General features: G+C 43.1%; 1 protein-coding gene across 2 annotated transcripts in view; it reads left to right on the top strand.

Annotated features, from left to right (window-relative positions):
- The window catches only part of Ube2l3 (ubiquitin-conjugating enzyme E2L 3), a 93,861-nt gene that overhangs the window by 33,116 nt on the left and 40,148 nt on the right, over positions 1–20,597 (top strand). Inside the window, exon 3 of one of the 2 annotated variants that reach the window (XM_005391710.2) lies at positions 7,887–7,982. The exons of the other annotated variant lie outside the window; for it this stretch is intronic. Within the exon in view, the coding sequence (XP_005391767.1) occupies positions 7,887–7,982 (96 nt within the window). The remainder of the gene's footprint in view (positions 1–7,886; positions 7,983–20,597) is intronic. 2 annotated transcript variants of the gene reach the window in all.

The raw sequence follows: 20,597 nt of genomic DNA, 5'->3' as shown, positions 1-20,597 counted from the left end.
TCTCACGTTGTAGTTCAGTCTGTCCTTGAACTTACTGTGTAACCTAGGCTGGCCTCTAGCTCACACTGATCCTCCTGCCTTGGCTTCCTGAGTGCTGGGGTTACAGGAGTGCGCCACCACAGCCTTGCTAAAAGACTGGGTAGCATGAGTGTAGTAGTTCTTTAGGGTATGTACTGCCAAGTCAAGCACTCTCATGGTGGTTCTTTTGTGGATTTTGTTTTGGTTTGGGTTGTTTTTGCTTTGTTGTTGTTTTTTTTCCTCCCTCCCCTCTCTGTATCTCTCCGTCTTCTCTTTTTTTCTTTTCTTTTTCCTCTCCCCTCCCTCCCCCTCCTCCTTTCCTCCCTTCCTTCCTCCCTCCTCCTCTTTATTTCTCTGTCCCTCCTCCCTCTCTCTCCTTCCCTCCCTCCCTCTTTCCCTTCCTTTCCTTCTTTCCTTCCTTCCTTCCCACTACGTAGTACAGGTTGGCCTTGAGTTGCAGTTCTCCCGGCCCAGCCTCCTGAGTGCTGGGATTGCAGTTGTGCATGCAAGGTGGTTCTTACACATGGATGCACATCACAGTCACCTGGGAGTACTATATTCCCCAGGTAATACCAGGCAAGTTTGATGCAGAAGGTTCCAGGTGACTATCCTGTCTCTGTAGCCTATCTCTCTACATGTTGGTATTGAACCAGCTTCCCAGAGTGTTCTGGACCTGATAGTAGTAGCTCTCCAGGGTTAGTAAACAAAAACTCTAGCCAAGCTTATTTCCTGGCTGCCTTCCTAACATCCTGGCTGCTTTCTTCCTTCCATCTCTCTGCATACATGTTTCCCAAACCTAGACATCTGGTCTTTTCTAATAGTTCAGTTTTCCCTTTTTTTCTGAGACCAGATCTCCCTGCTGGCCTGAACTCACCGTGTAGCCCAGGCTGGCCTCAGACTCTTGGCAGTATTCCTGTCTTGCCCTCTTGAGTGCTAGAATTATAGACATGCACCAGCACACTGAGCTCCTCTATTCTTGAACGCTCACCAGAGCCTCTTCCACATAACTGTTTCCCTGTGGAGTCTGCTGGGCTTCCCCTGCTCTGTCCTGAAGGTGCCTAGATTAGCATTTCTCTGCTTTTGACCCACCTCAACAGTCAAGAAAGGGAATTAGCTTTATTTTTCCAAGATTCCTTTAGGTACACACAACATGCCTTTTTCCATTTAATAAATACAAAATGATACAGTGGTATTGGATGTCATACTTGTCTACACAGTACAAGCAGTCTTGCATTAAGACTTAGTGTTCCTAAGGGTTCCTTGGTGTTTCTGTATAGTCTGTTCACCTGCCCTTGTGGCACTGGCTTTGGAGGGCACTTAAGGGGTCATCAGGTTCAGTTTTGCTTGGCACAGATGGTGTTGTTCTGACAGTTCTGGCCAATGGCTGTTTAGTGTCCTCTGTCCATCTGAGTGTCTGCAGTAAAGTGACAGCTCGCTGCCCCCTCCCTCCACCAGGGGAGTTGGGCCAAATGAAGTGGCCAGCTGGAACGTGGTGACATCCAGTCTCGAAGAGTCTATAGCTGGGCATGATGGCATACACCTGTAATCCCAGCACTGGGGAGGCTGAGGCAGGAGGACTGCCAGGAGTTCAGGGCCAGCCTAGGCTCTGCAGTGCATTCAAGCCCAGCCTGAACTGCATAGTGAGACTCTGTCTCAAACAACAAAATAAAACACCAAAATTTTAAAAGCTATAATATTCTGGCACTGAGCCAGAGTCCACCTGGGATTACAGTTATTGGCCATGATTTTTTTTTCTTCACTCATGTGGAAGGTTGACCTGCCCCCACTCCTGCTCCTTTTTGTGGTACTAAGGATTTATCCCAAGGCCTTGCACATACCAGGGAGGCATTCTACCACTGGGCTACACTCCTAGCTCTTATTATCATTATTGTTATCATTATTTTGTCCTTACCTTTTTTTTCCCCCCCTCGGTACCGGGAATCGAACGCGCAACCTTAGGCTTGCCAAGCAGGCACTGTGCCACCGAGCTAAATCCCCAGCCCCTTATTTTGTCTTTTTGAGACAGTGTCTTGCTACGCAGTTCAAGCTGGCCTTGAATTCACTTTGTAGCTGAGGTTTGCCTCAAAATCACAGTGATCCTCCTGCCTCAGCCTCCCCAGTGCTGGGATTGCAGGCATGAGCCACCACACTTGGCTTCCTAGCCCTTATTTTATTTAAAAAATGTATTTTTTTTCCTGTGGTACTGCGGATTGAATTCAGGGTCTCATACATGCTAGGCAAATACTCTGCCAGTGAGCTATAACCCCAGCCCCTTTTTGTTTTGTTTTACTTTTTCGGCTTTTTTGAGACAGGGTTTCACTATGGAGTTCAGGCCAGTCTTGAACTCACTTTGTAGCCCAGGTTGGCCTCAAACTCACAGCGATCCTCATGCCTCAGCCTCCTGTGTGCTGGGATTACACGCTTGGGCCACCATGCCTGGCTCCCAGCTTTTTTATTTATTTATTTTTGTTTTAAATTTTGAGACAGTCTCACCAAGTTGTTCTGACTGGCTGCAAACTCAGAGGTGTCGGTATTCTGCGTGCTGCTTACCTGAACTTCACCAAGTGGTCTTAGTTGGGACTGTTGGATGGTAGAGTTCCTAATATGTTTTGGGGAGGGGAAGAATCATCTGGTGCTCTTAGAGCCCACCCTAACCCCTTGCTGGGGACTGAACCCAGGGACTTTGCCTTGAGCTGTATCCTCAGTCCTTAATTTTTGCTATTCTTTTGTTTATTTGTTGTTTTTTTTGAGACGGGGTCTTGCTATGTGGTTCAGACTGGCCTTGGACTCACTATGTATCCTTGGCTAATCTCGAACTCAGAAGTGATCCTCCTACCTCAGCTACCTGAGTGCTGGGATTACAGGCATGCGCCACCATGCCCTGCACCGCTTAATTTTTTATTTTGAGACACATTCTCAGTAAGTTGCACTTGAACTTGCGATCCTTTTGCCTCAGCCTCCCAGAGTGATGGGATTATAAAGGCATGTGTCACCATGCTTGGCTGCAAAAAAAATCAAAACAAGAATAAAGAAAACATTTTGTTGACTATTTGCGAGAATGCAAGTGCATAGTCTGAGTTAGATAGCTAGTAGTGGATGTACATGACTGCGTCCTGCTGTCATAGCTCTTCTTAGGAGCTTCTCAGTGGCCTTCTGCAGGGTGCCAGGGCCCTGCTCTCAGGTCAGGCTCCTTTTCTGTCACATCACATTTTGCTCCATGGGGAGCATGTAGACATCCAGCTCTCTGGGCTGGAGTTTGAAGAGCATGCTTTCCTCACATTTCCCCCCCAGTACTGGGGATTAAGCACAGCACTCTACCACTGAGCTACTTCCCACCTTTTATTTTAAAATTTTGAGATAGGGTTTTGCTTTGTTGCTCTGGTTGTCCTCAGACTTGTGATTTTCCTGCCTCAGCCTCCTGAGTAGCTAGAATTACAAGCATGTGCCATTGCACATGGCTTTTCCTTTTGAACTCAGCAAGGTTAGGGATTAGCTCCGTGGTAGAGTGATTTCCTGGCATGAGTAAGACCTGGAGTTTGGTCCCTAGTGCTGCCGCCAAACAGAGAAACAAATATACGTGAAACTGGACAACACCCATGGATTTTTCCAGGTTCCCTTAATATGCTGAAGTCCACTTCTGGGCTTTGAAAGGGTCCTCATTTTGAGAAATGTTGCTCTCTTCCTGCACCACTTACAGTGGCTGGGGAGCCTACAGTCCCTTACCAGGAGAAGGGATGAAGGAGTTGGCTGGTTCTGCTTTCCTTAATGCTCATCTTGTTTTGTCAGCATAGTGCCTTCAGCCCCGAGCAGCTGACCTCAGGCTGTTCTGGCTCTGAACAGAACTGAAGCAAACTTTTGTGGGAGCACATTTTGTAAGCTGTTGTTCTTGGCTTTGGTCTTCCTGACTTTTCTCTTTAGAGTTGGGCTGCTCGGTGTTTTTTGGCAGCTCCTTCTATGATCTGTGATGACCTCTTGAATTTTGCCTCTGAATTTAAGATGAGTTGCTTTAAAATTCCTTCTCCAGTTCTTCATTATCAGGACTATTTTCTTCTTTTTTAAAAAAATCAAGACTATTTTCATTTACAAGGAGCACAATTTTGCTCAAGGATTTGCCATCCTGAGGGTTTGAGACATCTTGCCTTTTTGAGTCTTACATGGAACCTATTTTTTTTTCTCCAAATGGATAGAATTTGTCTTGTTTACCTCAGTGGAGGCATGACTGGCATTTTGGGCTGAATTGTTTTTCCTGAAGGGCCATCTTGTGCAATGCAGAACTTAACATCCTGACCACTGATACTACCAGTGTTTGTTAGCTGGGGCTCTGGAGGATGTTGGGACACCTGGATAAGATGATGTTACAATGCTTAGCGTCTGTGTCATGGGCAGGGCTCAGGGTGTCAAGTGCAGGGTCCTGGCCTAGATACCAGTGATACCCTGTTGAGAAACCTATCTGCTGTGGGGTGTTCACTATCCCCTGAAGGTAATAGGACGTGTTTGTTTGTCTCAGTTTCTCTCATTTGTGCCTAATAATCAGTTTTTGTTGGCTAGAATTATGCATGAGAGGTGATCTTTTTCTACTTTGGATAACTTAACTTGGGAACAGTGTAAATTAAGTTTATCTGATAACCCTGCTTTGGATTCCCTGTCTTTCCAAGTAGCCCTCATTAGAGTTGACCTTTCTTCTCTGGCCTGTAGTGTGTGGCTTACTCCTGTAGTGTTAATGACTTTCATCTTTCTTCATGCATCTGCTTGATATCAGAGGGCTGAGTTTAGGTGTCTTTCTTGTACCCATGCCCACAAGTTCCTCCTTTTTCTTAAGCAAGATACAGTTTTTCACTTTGTCCCTTTTTTTTTTCTTTTTTTTCTTTTTGAGGCAGGGTTTCACTGTGCAGTTCAGGCAGGCCTTCAGCTCACTTTGTAGCCCAGGCTGGTCTTGAACTTGCAATGCTCAAACTCACACTGATCTTCCTGCCTCAGCCTCAAGAGTTCTGGGATTACAGGCATGCGATTCCCTCTCTCTCTCTTCCTCTCTCTCCCCTCCCCCCCTCAGTCTCCCAAGTGCTGAGATTACAGGTATGCACCACAACTGGCTCTCCTTAGCCAAGTATCTTACTGTAGTGTCTTGAGCCAAGGACCATAAAGCTAAAATATAGCTTTTGTACTGTTTGCAGAGAATCCTTCCTATCTCAAGCCCTTCCCCACTCCCACCCACCACTCACTTCCTAGCACTTCACTAACCCAGTCATTCAGCAGATGTTTGAGTCTCACCATTGCGGAATTTTCAAGAAACTGGAGAGACCAAGAAGGATTTTCAGTAGGACTTCTTAACAGTGCACCATCCTAGCCACTAGAAAAGCTCAAAACCAGGCCGGCCCCCAACCAAGGAGAGGTCCCCTTTTACACAGCTTGTGGCACAAGCAAGTAGAGATACAGAAACGAAACAAAGCCAGTTAGTCATCTTGGCAGCTAACCCTATCTTAGCCTTGAAAAGAAAACACATCCTGTGCATCTCAGAAGTTAGGATGCTGTGAAGCTGGTTTATAACCTGTTTGTTAGCTTTGTCCGTGATGGTACACGGTATTGTCCCTCTAAGGGAGGAGATTCCCTTGAGAGAACTGCTTGAAGTGTCTCCCTTATCAGTGAGAAGAGCACGGGACCAGTGACAAAGCGGAAGTCCATATTCCTGAGGGAGGGGTTGCCTGAGAAGTTGCTTGCCTGGATCTGGGAAGGTTTTTACTTTGGAGAGGAAGACTTAAGTTTTCTTCTGCTTTACTCTAAGCTAAAGGTGCTAGGCTTCCCGATTCCCGCCCTCATGGAGCTGACATTCTGTTTGGGATATGTGGTATGGTATGAGACCTTTTCCCTTTCCTGAATTTGCTCATACTTTATAATCTCCAGAGGAGCATTTGCAGTGGGTCTTGGGTATTAGTAGGAGGACTAGATGGCAGGCAGGTTGGAGTGTTCCCTTAGGCACTGTGATTTTGATTCTGTGTTGCAGGGGGTTGCAAGTCCCAATGCTAGTACTAGCCCTTTCTTAAAAATGCATACGGCCCTCATTTGGCAATGCTTTTCCTTTCTTATGCTGCTTGGTAAGTATCCCCATGTTCAAAACTATCCACACTTGCTTGACCAGAATTTGTTGAACTGTTCTCAGGTCCAGATGATTGTAGTAGGTACCTGGAACTGACCAGTTGTGAGCACCCTGTGGGAAGATACTCATGACTGTTGATGGACGTGAATTTCCTGTTTCATGCATTCCTTTAGTTTACTTGTCTCTGGGCCAGATCCCCTATATACACACATATACACCCTGACTCAGAACCTGTAACACTGGTTCCAGTTTCCCCTTTCTCAGAAATTGTTTCTTCTATCCAGTGTTGCCTCATGTACCTTATAAATTGCTGTGGTGTGAGGGGAATGTGGAGCGCAGAGGAATTTTTTGGGTTTGATGCAGGGGCCAGTAGGGTAGCTTCTGTGCCATTGTGAGCCATAGCTACACATAGAGAGGCCTTCCTCCTAGAGCAGTGATAGTGAACCTTTTAGAGATTAAGTGCCCAAAATGCAACACAGAACCCACTTAGTTATTACAAAGCGTTAACACTGCAATTAAACCTGAATACTGAGGTTTTAGTTAAAAACAACAACAACAACAACAAAAAACCTGTTATCTGATGCCCAGTTGCTGGGGTGGCCGGCCCTGCGGGCTGACAGAGAGGGCTTTGTGTGCCTGCTGCAGCATGCCTGCCCTAGGTTCACCACCACTGCTATAGAGGGTTTGTGGGGTGGGCCAGAGAGGAAGCAGTCTCCTCCTGGCAGAGGAGGCAAGGCTCAGTGGGGTTAGTGCTTGAGTTGCAGAAGAGAAGGCACCTGAGATGTGAGGGAGGCTTTGGTGCTATTAGTTGGGAGTGGCATTCCAGATATCTGCACATGGAGGAATGTTGGTGATTTGATGTGGGCAAGAGGGTACCTTGTCTTATGACCCCAGCCAGGCATTCACCTGAGGAGTTGGGGAGGCAACAAGAAATACCTGGCTGGCGCACAGTTGAAAAACAAGTGGTAGACAATTCTAAGGACATGTCAGGCAGGATCTTAGAGTAATTAATCATGGTGGTTGTGTTTTCTGGGTGAAATGGCATTTGCTTCATTGACTGTTTACATATACAGTAATGACCTCTAGTTTGTAAGGATTCTTGTTTCTTACAGTGTGGTTTCCCCTTCATTGTCTGCAGCTCTGGGTATTATAACCCCTGTCAGGCAGCTGAGGAAACTGAGGCTCACTGAGGTTTCCTATCCCCTCCCAGTACTAGACTGGTTGGTTGTTCTCTTTGCTTGTGATAGTGCTAGGGTGGAGCCCTGAAGTCACAGCTCAGCACTGGGTAGGAAAGTTGGTGGGTGTGCATTTGCCTTTGGTTGGCTGCTAGCCAGTTTTATTCATCTTTATATTTTCAGTGTCCAGTACATAGTCAACACTTAATAAATCTCAATTGGAAGAAGTAAGATCTGTAGCACCTCAGGCTAGTCACTGCCACATGTCCGCTATGTGCAGGGTGCATGCCTATTTAAACAGGCATGAGGACTAACCACAGAGAGGAGCTGGTATATCTATGGAAGCATGACCCCTCCCATCAGTGCAGTGGGTTGCTGAGGTGGGAACTTGTCTTGGTCTGGGGCAGATAGAGGCAATGACCTCACCGAGAGAATTTCCTTGTTTCCATGCCTCTTTAACCAAACCAGGCATGGTATAGTCTTTACTCATATTGTGTCATTGGTGGTGTTGTGACCTGGTTTTATCTGAGGGAGTCAGGAGGGATCTTAATATGTGGTGCTTTCCCCAATTTGACACCCCTTTATGCTTTGTTAATCAACAGGAGCTTGAAGAGATCCGCAAATGTGGAATGAAAAACTTCCGTAACATCCAGGTTGATGAAGCTAATTTATTGACTTGGCAAGGGCTTATTGTTCCTGTGAGTATTGAACACTTCCACTTCTTATCAGATTATTCTTTCAGGTGGTGTGTGCTGCTGGGCTTATCTCTGAGCTCCTAGGCAGGCTTGTGGTTGGGGCAGCCCACAGATGCACAAAAGTGGGCTATGGCTTCAGGGTGACAGGTAGGGTAGGGCATGGCCTTGCAGAATCATGGCTTTGCATTTGGTTTTCTAAAATTCTGAGAGTCCCAAACTTTTCTGATCTGTGGTTATCTACACAGGGAAGAGGAGTATCTGTGCTCCTATTCCCTCCAGTTTTCCCTGGCTTCTGGGTGCCTGGCCCTATTTATCAGGACAAGACCTCCTTCTCTGGCATTTCTTGGGAGAAGGCTGGCATTCCTATCTAGATCTTTTGCTTTCCTCCTTGGTTTTGCATCTATGTCTGTCACCCCCTGGACACCTGTGATACGCGCTTTATTCCTAGTACCCTTTAACTTGTGCTTCACATTTGTCTCTAATATATGTCTACATATCCCCCAAGTCCTGCTCCCCCTCTCAGGGATTTCTGCCTTCAGACAGACTCAGGCTCCTCCTAACTGGGCTGCTTTGGCCTTAGTACCCTCTTGAGTTAGTGAAACCTCTTTTCTCCATCCTTTGGTCCCCTCACCCTCCTGGAGACTGGACCTGTACTCCACTGTGCAGTCCTTATTTTTCCTGCCTTCTTGAAAGAGAAGTGCATTTACACCAAATGCACAGCCTCCTCTCAGTTGTTACACGTATGGGCTTTGCTTGTCTCTAGAACCTTTGGCTGTCCCAGTTCCCGGTCCTGTAACCAGTATGCTACTTGCTTCTGATCTGCCTTTGGCTACTCCTTTAACTTGGGTGTTGGTAGTCTCTGCCTTATTCTCCTTTTGCTTTGCTTCTGAGATCCTTCCTTTTTCTAGCTTCATAGTTAATTGTGCTATTAAATAAATGATTCCCATGCTTTGTCTCCATCCTTGCCTTCTCTCTCTGAGCTGCACCATTTGTCCACCAGATAACCTTCCAGCACCCCCATCAGTTTTATATCCTTGACATCCTGTGTGATTGTTTTCCTTCTTTCTCATTTTTCCTCATCCACCTTTCTTACTTTTCTTTACCACTTTGCTGATCTGATCCTCAGGTCCTTTCCCTGTGCCAGTTGCTGTCCTGCCATTGTCATGTATAATTGTTTCTATGGGCAGATTGGCTTCTCACCATAGCAGAGCATAAAACATGCTTACTGTAGATGCTTCTTGATGGGAGTCCTTATAACTCTGTTTTAAGATTATGCTTTTGTTTTTTTAAAGTCCTCGGAAGCTGAACAGCAAATGTTGGATTTATAGTTTATTTTTGTAGTCATTTAGGTATCTAAGGCAAAACAGACTCAAATTTTTTTTGTTTGTTTTTTTCCAGTACCGGGAATCAGACTCACGACCTTGTGCTTGCCAGGCAGGCGCTGTGCCACTGAGCTAAATCCCCAGCCCCAGACTCAAATTTTTTGAATCTAGGAGATTACAGTCTGGTTTTCAAGATATGTCCTTTGGATTTCTTTAGGCTTGAAAGTAACAGGGTTTGGGGCACAGGATAAATGGCGAAGAAGCTACTGACTAGGAGGAGCTGGCCTTTGACTGCAGCCCTTAACTGCCATTGTGGCCTGTTAAGTGCTGAAGAGGACATCTCAGATCATGATTACCTGTCCCTTCTTTGTTTTGTATTTTTGAGCTAGTGTCTCACTATGTAGTCCAGGCTGGCCTTGAACTCTGTGTAACCTATACTGGCCTTGAGCTCTCAGTCCTCTGTCTTTGGCTCCCATGTGCTGGGATTATAGGCATGTGCCACTATTGCCATCTCCCATGTCCCTTTTCTATTCCGATTTTATATAAGAAATTTATTTAATAATAAATGATATTTAATTATAAATGATGTAAGAAATAGCTAGTCCATGGCTATTTTAGAAACTGTTAAGAATGGATGGGTTGGTATTAGACTGTAAAGATGGAATCACCCTTTGAGTTCAGTGAACTGTAAGCCTATAGAATCTCACCCTTTGAGTTCAGTGGGCTAAGGCTCTTATTAAGCCAAAGATAGAGATTGGCTGGTTGAATCCCAGTGTGCATGGGTTGAACAGGCCGAAGCCTCAACTTCTATTGAGGAAGCTGGGCCAAGGGACCATAAACCATGGCCAGGATGCTCACTTCCTACTCAGACTGCCCTCTTCTCAGTCCTCTCTTGCTTCCGTCCTGTAATCACTGCCCAGGCACATTGGGTTGGTATGATGTTTCAAGGAAGCATTTCTTTCTACCCTAGAGCAGTTGGCATTCTTGGCAGCAGACCTCTGCTGGATGTGTACTCATATTACCTGGGCTTCAGGTCTTGCTGCATTATAGGGGCTGGGCCATCATGGAACCCTTCTACCCACACTCATTTGAAGATCCACCCAGTTGGGGTGAAAATAGAGCCAGCTGGTAAAGCATAGCAGCTCAGCCCTGCTCTGTTGTTTTACAGCAGGTTTTTGGTCCTTAGGGAATACCTGAGTAAATGGTTTGGCCATAATAGAGAGAGAGAGAGAGAGAGGGAAGGCAGGCTGAGGGCTGAATCCTAGAAGCACTGCATTTTTACTGTTAAAGTTCAGGTTGGTTTGTGTGTGTGTGTTGCTAGGGATTGAACCCAGGGCCTTCACAGTGAACTACATTCACAGGCGCCCCCCACACACCGGGAATCAAACTCACTACCTTGCGCTTGCCAGGCAGGTGCTGTGCTGCTGAGCTAAATGCCCAGCCCCAGCTACATCCCCAGCCCCCACAGCCTTTTTTAAAACATTTTTTGAGACAAGGTCTTGTGAAGTTTCCCAGCTGGGCATGAACTTGCAGTCCTACTGTCCCCTCAGTCTCCCTCAGTGCTGGGATTACAGGCACACACCACCAAACATCTTGAAAAGGTTTATTCCCTTTTTTGGGCGGGAGGTGTGTGGTTTCTTTTTTTTTTCCCCAGTGCCAGGAAGTGAACTCACGACCTCGCGCTTGCCAGGCAGGCGCTATGCCACTGAGCTAAATCCCCAGCCCTTATTCCCTTTAAATGTTTGTTCTTCTGTAAATTTTTTTCATCTGAAATTCAAAGGTGAAGTTTAAAGAGGAAAGTATCATAATCCATCATTGACAAATCAAGTAAATTTTGAGGCACTGCCCTTTAGGAGTCTGGGGTAAAAGGGTGAACCTTTCTGAAGTTTCTAGCCTGGTATAGAGAGCCCTTCCCAGTCCTCATCACAGCCCAGGACGTTTATATTTGTAATCCTGTGGAAAAGTTATTGGAATTCTAGTGAGTTAATTCCAATCTACCACTCCCAGTGCAACTTACGGTGTAAATAAAGACCCTAAGACATATTTGTAGTTATGGGAAGCCAAGGGCTCCTAAGCCCAGCTACAGTGATGGCTAATTGGAACAAAGACCTCAACCCAGGGCCAAAAGAACTTGGGTTTTATTAATTTGTGAAGAAAGGAGTGGCTTGAGGATGAGTGACTGAGATTGGTGGGAAGTAGGTGAATGTGATGAGCTGGGCTAGGTAGGAGGCCTGAAATCACCTCTGCAATATGCAGAGAGAAGGATATTCAGAAAGAGTAATCCACATAACACAGTTGAGGTAGTATGTAATGTTTTGGGATCAGTGTTTCAACTCTGATGTGTAATCTTTTATGCCCTGAGAAGTCTCACACATGTTTTATTTGGGAGCTGTGGAAGGCAGGAAAACACTGCCCTGTGGTCTTTGCTTCAAAGATACATATCAGCACCTGGCTGAATGGATTTGCATTGCTTAAATCCAGTTGAAGGGGTAAGGAAAAGTCCTAGCCAGCTCTGTACACATCAGTGCATGGAAATAGGGCCAGGTTCAGCCAAAATGGAGACGGTTGCTGCTCCTGCAGGGAGAGTTGCCCAGGTGAGAGTCGTCCGTATCCTGGTGAATGTTTTCATTCTTAATCTTTGGTGTAGTTCCTCCCAGCCTTGCTTTTTTCTTTTTTTGGAGCGGGTGAGTACTGTGGATTAGAACTGGGGGGCCTTTGCACAGAGCTATAACCCCAACCCTTTTAAAATTTTTCTCTATTTTGAGACAGGGTCTTGCTAAGTTGTCCAGGCTGCCCTTGAACTTGGATTCTCCTGCCTTAGCCTCCTAAGTTGCTGGGCTGGGACCATGGCACCTGTCTCTCCTAGTCTTTTTGTATGAATTTTTTTGTGTGTGTGATACTGGGTGTTGTGCCCAAGGCCTTGATCTTGAAATTGAGCCATTATCTCCCTCTCCCATCTTACTAAATTGCTGTATTGCTCAGATTAGACTCAAACTTTCATCCCTCCTGCTTCAGTCTTCTAGAATGCTGGGATTATAGGTGTGCATCAGAATGCCAGCTCATGTAGTTTTTAGTAAACTATTTCATAATTGTTTTATTATTCCATAATTTAGTTACTGTCTTGAAATTTTGTGAGCACATTCAGTATCTAGTGTCCTATGAGATGATCATTTATTTAATAATTTGTTTTAAACTTTTTTTTTTTTTTGTGAGACAGGGTCTCACTATGCAGTTCAGGCTGGCCTTGAGCTCACTTTGTAGCCCAGGCTGACCTTGAATTCACAGTGATCCTCCAGCTTTAGCCTCCTGAGTGCTGGGATTATAGACATGCACCACCATACATGGCCCTGTTTTAAACTTTGATTATTTGTAAAATAAAAATTTTTATTTATTTTAGATTTTGATCTTAAAGTAATGTGTTCTGCCCATTCAAATTTATATATAAGGAACAGACCATCTGTTTGTATATTTATTTAAGTTGTTTTCCAGAAAGGTTGTGGCAGTGTCAACACTGTGAACCCTACTTTTTATACAAGTGCCTGTATGTGCTATTGAGTATCTTTGAGGCTGGACATTTATTTATTAATTAATGTATTTATTTATTTGTGTGTGTGTGTTTGTTTTTGAGATGGTCTCAGTATGAGATTCAGGCTGGCCTTGAATTTGCAGTGATCCTCCATCCTCATCCTCCCAAGTTCTAGGATTACAGACATGCACCACTACACTTGGCTTTTATTTGTTTTTTTTTTTAAGATAGGGTCTCCCTATGTAGTTGAGGCTGGGCTTAAACTCCCAGTGAGCCTCCTATCTCAGCCTCCCAGTGCTGGGATTACAGGTGTGTTCCATTATGCCTGGCAACACCTGGCAAGGCTGGAGATTTTAAAAGGGGATTCTGAGTGGCAGGTACTTCAGAGGCCAGACTGAAGGGTCTGACTCCCAGAGGTATGAAACCCAGCCCTGCCTGCAGGTGGCCTGGGGATCTTGGACAAATTAAAGCATTTGCCTCTGATATTCTCACCTTTGTAATGGGAATGTGCTCAGCCTCTGTGGATGTTGGAAAAATTAAATATGTGTATGTGTAGTGTTTTTGATGTTAATGGCAATAATTAAGGCTTTTGTGGGTCCTCTGTATAAGATTATTCTTTAATAGGTATTAGAGATCCTATGAAACAAATATACTACAATTAGCACTGTAGGAGGCTGAGACAACCTAACTTGAGCCTGGTTGATGTAGTAGTTTAGTGATACCCTGTTTCCAAAAAAATCAGTCAATCAAAAATGAAATCATTATTACCAATATGACTTGTATTTCCAGTTTTATTATTTTGCTTAACTTTTTTCACTTATTTTTATTTCTACAGTCTCATCAGATTTTTAGTATGTCACTTTGTTGAATTGTAAGAATTCTGTGTATTAATCCTTTTTGTCTAGTGAAAATATATTTCAGCCTGCTGTTCTCTTTTTCTAATATTTTTCTGGGGAGGGTTGGTGTGGTTGGTTTGTTTGTTTGTTGTTTGTTGTTTGTTTGAGACAGGATTTTGCTATATAGTCCAGGCTGGCCTTGAACTCATTATGTAGCCCAGGCTAGCCTCCAATTTACAGTGATCCTCCTGCCTCAGCATCCTGAGTGCTGGGATTACAAATGTATGCCTTTACAGCCAGCATTATTTGATTTCTTGATGGTGGCCATTCTTTCCCCAGTATAACACTACTTTTTCAAGTTACAGCCGTCCTAGTAATCCAAGTAATATCTTACTGTGATTTTTTGTTGAGACAGTTGCTCAGGCTGGCCTCAACTTTGATTCTTCTGCCCCAGGTTCCCAAATAATTGGGATTACAGGTCTCTACCACCACACCTGACTCTTATTTTGGTTTTGAAATGCATTTTCTTTTCTTCTGTCTTTTTGAGGCAGAGTTTCACTTTGTACTGCAGACTGGCCTTAAACTTGAAGTGATCCTGCTTAATCTCGCCCAAGTGCTGGGATTACAGGCATGTACCCCTGCCCACCCCCACAGAACTTTTTTTTTTTTTTTTTTGGTACCAGGAATTGAACTCAGGACCTTGTGCATGCACTGCACCACTGAGTTATATGCCCGGTTGAGAGCATTTTCTTAATGAATAAAGCTGTTGAGTGTGTTACAGTATTTGTGTAAAATGAGTCATAATGTCTTGACTTTTCTGTTTGTTTGGTTTTTTTTTTGTCTTTCTGAGACCAAGGTCTCAATATGCAGCTCAGGCTGGCCTTGAGCTCACTTTGTAGCCCAGGCTGGTCTTGAACTTGTGGCTATCCTCCTGCCTCAGCCTCCTGAGTGCTGGGATTACAGGCATGCGCTACCATGCCTCGCAACTCATTTTTAATTTTAATCTCTTTTTCCTGTACTTGGTCTAGCTAAAAGTTTGTGAATTTTGTTGATATTTTTAAAGAGCTGGTTTTTGGTTTCATGACCGAGACAGATTCTCATGATGTAGTTCCTTCATCTAACTGTGCAGCCCAGACTGGCCTTGAACTTGCAGCAATCCTATCTTATGCCCAGCTTTCATTGACTTAAAAAAAAAAAAGTTCATTTATCTACTCAGTAGCTATTACTTATTTCTTCTAGTTTGTGCTTAGTTTGCTTTCTTTCCCTTCGTCACTCCCCGGATCCCTTAAATTTTGGTAATATCTTGTTTGTTTGTTTGTTTTGAGGCAGGGTTTCTCTATGTAGTTCAGGCTGGCCTTGAAATCACTTTGTACCCCAGGTTGGCCTCAAACTCCCAGCAGTCCTTCTGCCTCAGGCTCCTCAGTGCCGGGATTATAAGCATGTGCCATCATGCCAGCCTAATGTCATGTTTTCATTTTATTTGTCTCTTAGTAGTCCTGCTGCCACATCACCCTCTGAAGTAGCTGGCACTACAGGCATAGGTCACCACACTCTTTGATCCATTGATTGTTAAAATTTTAATTTCCACATAATTGTGAGTTTTCTAGTTCTGTTACTGATTTATTTACATTCCTTTGTAGTCAGAAAAGCTACTTAGTATGATTTTGATCTTTTAAATTTATTAAGACTTGTTTTGTGAGCCAACATGACTCTTTCTAGTTATGTTATTGATTTCTATTTGCATTCCTTTGTAGTCAGAAAAGTTCCTTGGTAAGATTTTGATCCTTTTCCCAGTGTGATTCTATTTTGGACAATGTTTCATGTGACTTGAGAATTTGTATTCTGCTCTTCTTGGGTAGATATTCTATATATATGTTAAGCTTAATTGGATTTTTAGAAAAATTAATTAGGTTTATTGCCACGTTGTAGATATGTATACTTAATGATCACTTTCTTTTTTTTTTAATGATCACTTTCAACATAGGCAATTTGTACCTGTACATGATGTAGCTTGATTCTTTTTTCCCATTCCCCTACCCTCCCTTCAACCCCTTTTCCTGTCCTTATTTACAAAAGCTTTGTCTCCATTTTTTCCTTATTTTTTTTCCCGTGTTTCCTTTTCCCCTTCCTCTTTTCCTAGTTCCCGTTCCCATTTGAATATTTTCTTCCTAGTTCACAATATCTATTATATATTTTGATCCATATTTACACTTTCAGTTTTTCACACCAGAGAAACAATGTGGTATTTATACTAGTGTCTGATTTATTTCAAGATGCCTCCATTTAGTTAGTTTATCCTTCTTTATGGCTGAGTAGTATTCCTTTCTTTAAAAAAATCACATCATCTTTGTCCATTCATTAGTTGATGGACATTTGGGCTCTTTCCAAGATTCTGCTACTACAAATTATACTGCCATAAACATAGCTGTGCATATGTTGCTGTGGTATAATGCTTTTAATTCTTGCAGGAACATACCAAGAAGGGGAGCAGCTGGGTCAAATGGAACTTCTAGTCCTCGTTTTTTGAGGAATCTCCACACATTTCCATAGTGGTTGCACCAGTCTACATGCCCATCAACAGTAGAGAAGGGTCCCTTTTTTCCCCACAGTCCCACTAGCATTTCGTAGTGATTGATTTCTTGATAATAGACATTCTTTCTTGGGTGAGATGGAATCTCAGCATTGTTCTAATTTGCATCTCTCAAATGACCAGCAGTGTTGAACATTTTTTCACATATTTATTTGCCTTTGAACTTCTTCCTTTGAGAAGTGTCTTTTCATTTCAGATGTGTATTTTTGGATTGGGTCTTTAAATTTGGGGGGTGGTCTGGTTTGTTTGTTTGTTTGTTTTAGTTCTTTTTATATTCTAGATTGTAGTCTTTTGAGGAACAGGTGGCAAAAATTTTTCCCCACACTGTGGGTTATCTTTTCACTCTGTTGGTGGTTTCTTTTCCTTCCTTCCTTCCTTCCTTCCTTCCTTCCTTCCTTCCTCCCTTCCTCCCTTTTTTTGCACCAGGAATCGAGCTCAGGACCTTGTACTTGGCAGGCAGGTGCTTATGCCGCTGAGCTATTACCCCAACCCTGGTGGTTTCTCTTGCTGTGCAAAAGCTTTGTAATAAAATGAGACCTCAATTGTTGATTCTTTGTGATAGTTCCTATGAGATTGCAGTTTTGCTCATAAAGTCTGCCTATGTCAATGTCTTTAAGAGTTCTACCTATTGGATCCTCCAGCAGATTTAGTGTTTCTGTTTTAATATTTAGTATATGTGCTGCCTCAGTTGAGCACCTGTTTTAATATTTAGATCTTTGAACCATAAAAGTTTTAGTTTATTGCATGGTAAAAGATACGCGTCTAGTTTTAATCATTGACATGTGAAAAGCCATTTTTTTCAGCACCATTTATTAAAGAGGCTATTCTTTCTTCCAGTTAAGGTGTTTGGCTCCTTTGTCAAAGATAAGGTCAGTAAGTTTGTCTGAGGTTGTTTCTGCATCGTCTAAACTGTTACATTGATCCCCAGGTAGGGTTTTTGGTCAGTATCATGCTGTTTTTATCACAGTAGCTTTGTTTTTTGTTTTGTATTGTTTTTGTTTTTGTTTCTTGTCTTTTTTGAGACTGGGTCTTGCTATGCCATTTAGGCTGGCCTTGAATTCACTTTGTAGCCCAGGCTGGCCTCAAACTCACAACAGTCCTCCTGCCTCAGCCTCCCGAGTGCTGGGATTACGGGCGTGTGCCACCATGCCTGGCCCGTATCACAGTAGCTTTGTAGTATACTTTCAAGTCAGGGGTTGTGATGCCCCTTTGCCTTGCCTTTGTTAGCCAGAATTGCCTTTGCTGTTCTTGGTCTCTTCTGGTCCCAAATGAATTTTAGGATTATTTTCTCTAATTCTGTGAGACATGCTGTTGGAATTTTGATTAAGATTATATTAAATCTGTATACCAACAACAACAGAAAAATCTGTATAACAATTTTGGAAGTATGGCCATTTTCACTATATTGGTTCTTCCTACCCAAGAGCAAGGGATATCTTTCCATTTTCTGATATATCCTCTTCAATCTCCTTTTTCAAGGTACTGTAGTTTTCAATATAGAGGTCTTTTATTTCCTCTGTTAGATTGATTTCTAAGTATTTCATCTTATTCGAGGCTATTGTGAAATGTGTTTCCCTAATTTCTCTCTCAGTATATATATACTGAGTCCTGCTTAGTACAGGTCTTGATAGATTTAGTGCTGAATTCTACATGAAATTTAGAGAAGATCTAATGCTGCTACTTCTAAAACTCTTCAGTGAAATTGAGAGGGAAGCAGTACTCCCAAATTCATTTCTGGTAATTTGCTTTGTTCTGTTTGTCAGTATCTTACTGAGGATTGTTGTATCTGTGTTCATTAGAGAAATTGATCTGTAGTTCTCTTTCTTGCTTGGGTTTTTTTTTTTTTTCCTCCGGTACCGGGAATCGAACTCACAACCTTGTGCTTGCCAGGCAAGGGGCTTTGCTGCTGAGCTAAATTCCCAGCCCCTCTTGCTGGGGTTTTACTTTGGTTTTGGTATCAAGTAATGCTTGCTTCCAGGAATGAATTTGGGAGTATTGCTTTCCTCTCAATATACTGTACTAAGGTCACTCTGTTTTACTGATATGGGTATTCACTGCTATAAATTCCATCATAGGACTGCTTTTTGATTGTATTGCATAAATTCTGTTATGTTGCATTGTTATTATCATTTAATTGTAGAGACTGTCTAATTTTTTCTTTAATTTTATCTGTGACCCATTGGTTTTTCAAAGGGTGCTATTTAATTTCCATGTGTTTATGAAGTTTTGTGGTTTCTTTTGCCATTAATTTCCAATTTCATTGCACTATGATCTGATAATATGCATGGGATAATTTCAGTTCCTTTGCATTTACTTAAGCCTGTTCTATGAGCTAGTGTGTGGTCTGTTTTTTAGAACATTCCGTGTACAGCGGAGAACCATGTTTATTTTGATGTTTTGGGGTGGAACACTCTGTAGACAACCACTAAGTCCATTTGTTCAAAAGTTTGGTTCAGTTCTAATATTTCATTGTTGACTTCTTGTCTAGTTTGATGTCTTTTTGTGACAGTCGGGCATTGAGATTCCCCCAATACAGTTGTGTTAGTCCTTACTTGATTTTTCATGTCTGTTAATACTTCTTTTATATAGTTGGGTGTACTGGTATTTGATCTTTTTTCTTTTTTTTCTTTTTGAGACAGGGTCTCACTATGCAGTTCAGGCTGGCCTTGAGCTCACTTTGTAGCCCCAACTAGTCTTGAACTCATAATGATCCTCTGGCCTCAGCCTCCCTAGCGCTGGGATTATAGGTGTGCACCACCATGCCCAACTTGTTGCATATAGTTTTATGATTGTTATCTCTTCCTCTTGGATTGTCTCTTTTCAAGGATATAGGACCTGTCAGGACCTGTGCTTCTTTGTCTCTCTTAATCAGTCTTGGCTTGAAATTCACTTTGTCTTCAGATAGAATACCTACCCCTACTTTTTTGTGGGTTAGTGGATTGACAACTGGTGGTCAATTTATAGCACTCAGCTGAAATGAGTAAGTGTGGTGTTGTGTGTGGGAAGCCCACCTCTGGATTGTTGCCAGCAGCATAAGAGGCAGAACTGGAGAAGAAGAAGTGAGGCTGTTGGGAGCTGAGAGATACTGTTGGGAGCAGAAAAAGGCTATTGGGAACTGAAATGCTGTTGGGAGCTGGTAGAAGCTGTAAAGAGCTGCTGGTTCTGTTGGAGGAACTTGTCATGCTGGCTTCCCCGATGAACTTGGCTGTTTTCATCATCTGAGGAGCTCGGGACCTTGTTGGCACTGAGAATGGCTTCAATTCACTTTGGAGGAGCTCTGGTCCTCACTTTGAGCATCGCTTCCTGGCTCTGGAGGGGAAGATGGTACGCTGCCAGTCTCCTGGAGAAACTGCTGTGTTGGTTTTCCTGATGGGAACTCAACCATCTTGATGAGTGACCTCAAACAACTTAATATTGAACTTGAAGCTTCTAGAAAAAGAACTGGTCAACCCAAAGCTCGTACATGGGAGGAAATTATACAGATCAGAGCAGAAATGAATGCTGTAGAGACTAAGAAAATAATACAGATTCAGCACTAAATCTGTCAGGACCTGTGCTTTTCTTTGTTGGTAGGTTTTCAGTTACATCTTCAGTATCATTCATTGATACTGGTTTATTTAGGAATTTTTATTTTTGATTCAGCTTTGGTTATTCATATCTATCTAGGAATCTAGATGTCCATTTCTTCTACATTTTCCATCTTATTAGAATCCAGGTTCTCAAAGTAGCTAAGATGATCTGGATTTCTGCAGGATCTGTTGTGATTTCACCCTTTCCATTCCTAATTCCATGGATTTGAGTCTTTTCTTTCCTTTTTTTGATAAGGGTGGATGGTTAAGTATTTGTCAGTTTTAATCTTTCAAAGAACCAACTGCAATTTATGGATTCTTTGTATTATTTTCTTAGACAATTTTTTCTTAGACAGCTAGTAAGTCCATTTGTTCAAAAGTTTGGTTCAGTCCTGCTTAGTACAGTTTGGCCATCTTGATCATTGGAGGAGCTTGGGACCTCACTGTGGCTGAGGATGGCTGTGGTACTTTTTGGAGGAGCTCTGGTTCTTAGTTTGTGCATTGCTTTCTGGCTCCAGTGTAGATCCCTCAGCCTGCTAGCACAGATCCTTCATCCTGCTGGCGCAGACTTCCTAGATCCCACCACTGACCTTTGGGCTTTCCCAGCACAGATCCATGAAAGAGGCCTGCGTGAGATACTGTTATGGGCTCTAGGCCTCTGTTTGGATTTGTGGGAGGCATTGTTATGAGCTCTAGGTCTTCAGCTGGACTCACGCAGGGCATTTCTGTGGAATCCAGGGCCTTAGTTAGATTCTTTGGTCTTTTTTTTTTTTTT

The sequence above is a fragment of the Chinchilla lanigera genome, unplaced genomic scaffold (genome assembly GCF_000276665.1).
Source record: "Chinchilla lanigera isolate Chin_1 unplaced genomic scaffold, ChiLan1.0 scaffold00041, whole genome shotgun sequence".
NCBI classification, from domain to species: Eukaryota; Metazoa; Chordata; class Mammalia; order Rodentia; family Chinchillidae; genus Chinchilla; species Chinchilla lanigera.
This window is presented reverse-complemented; position numbering and strand designations above follow the sequence as displayed.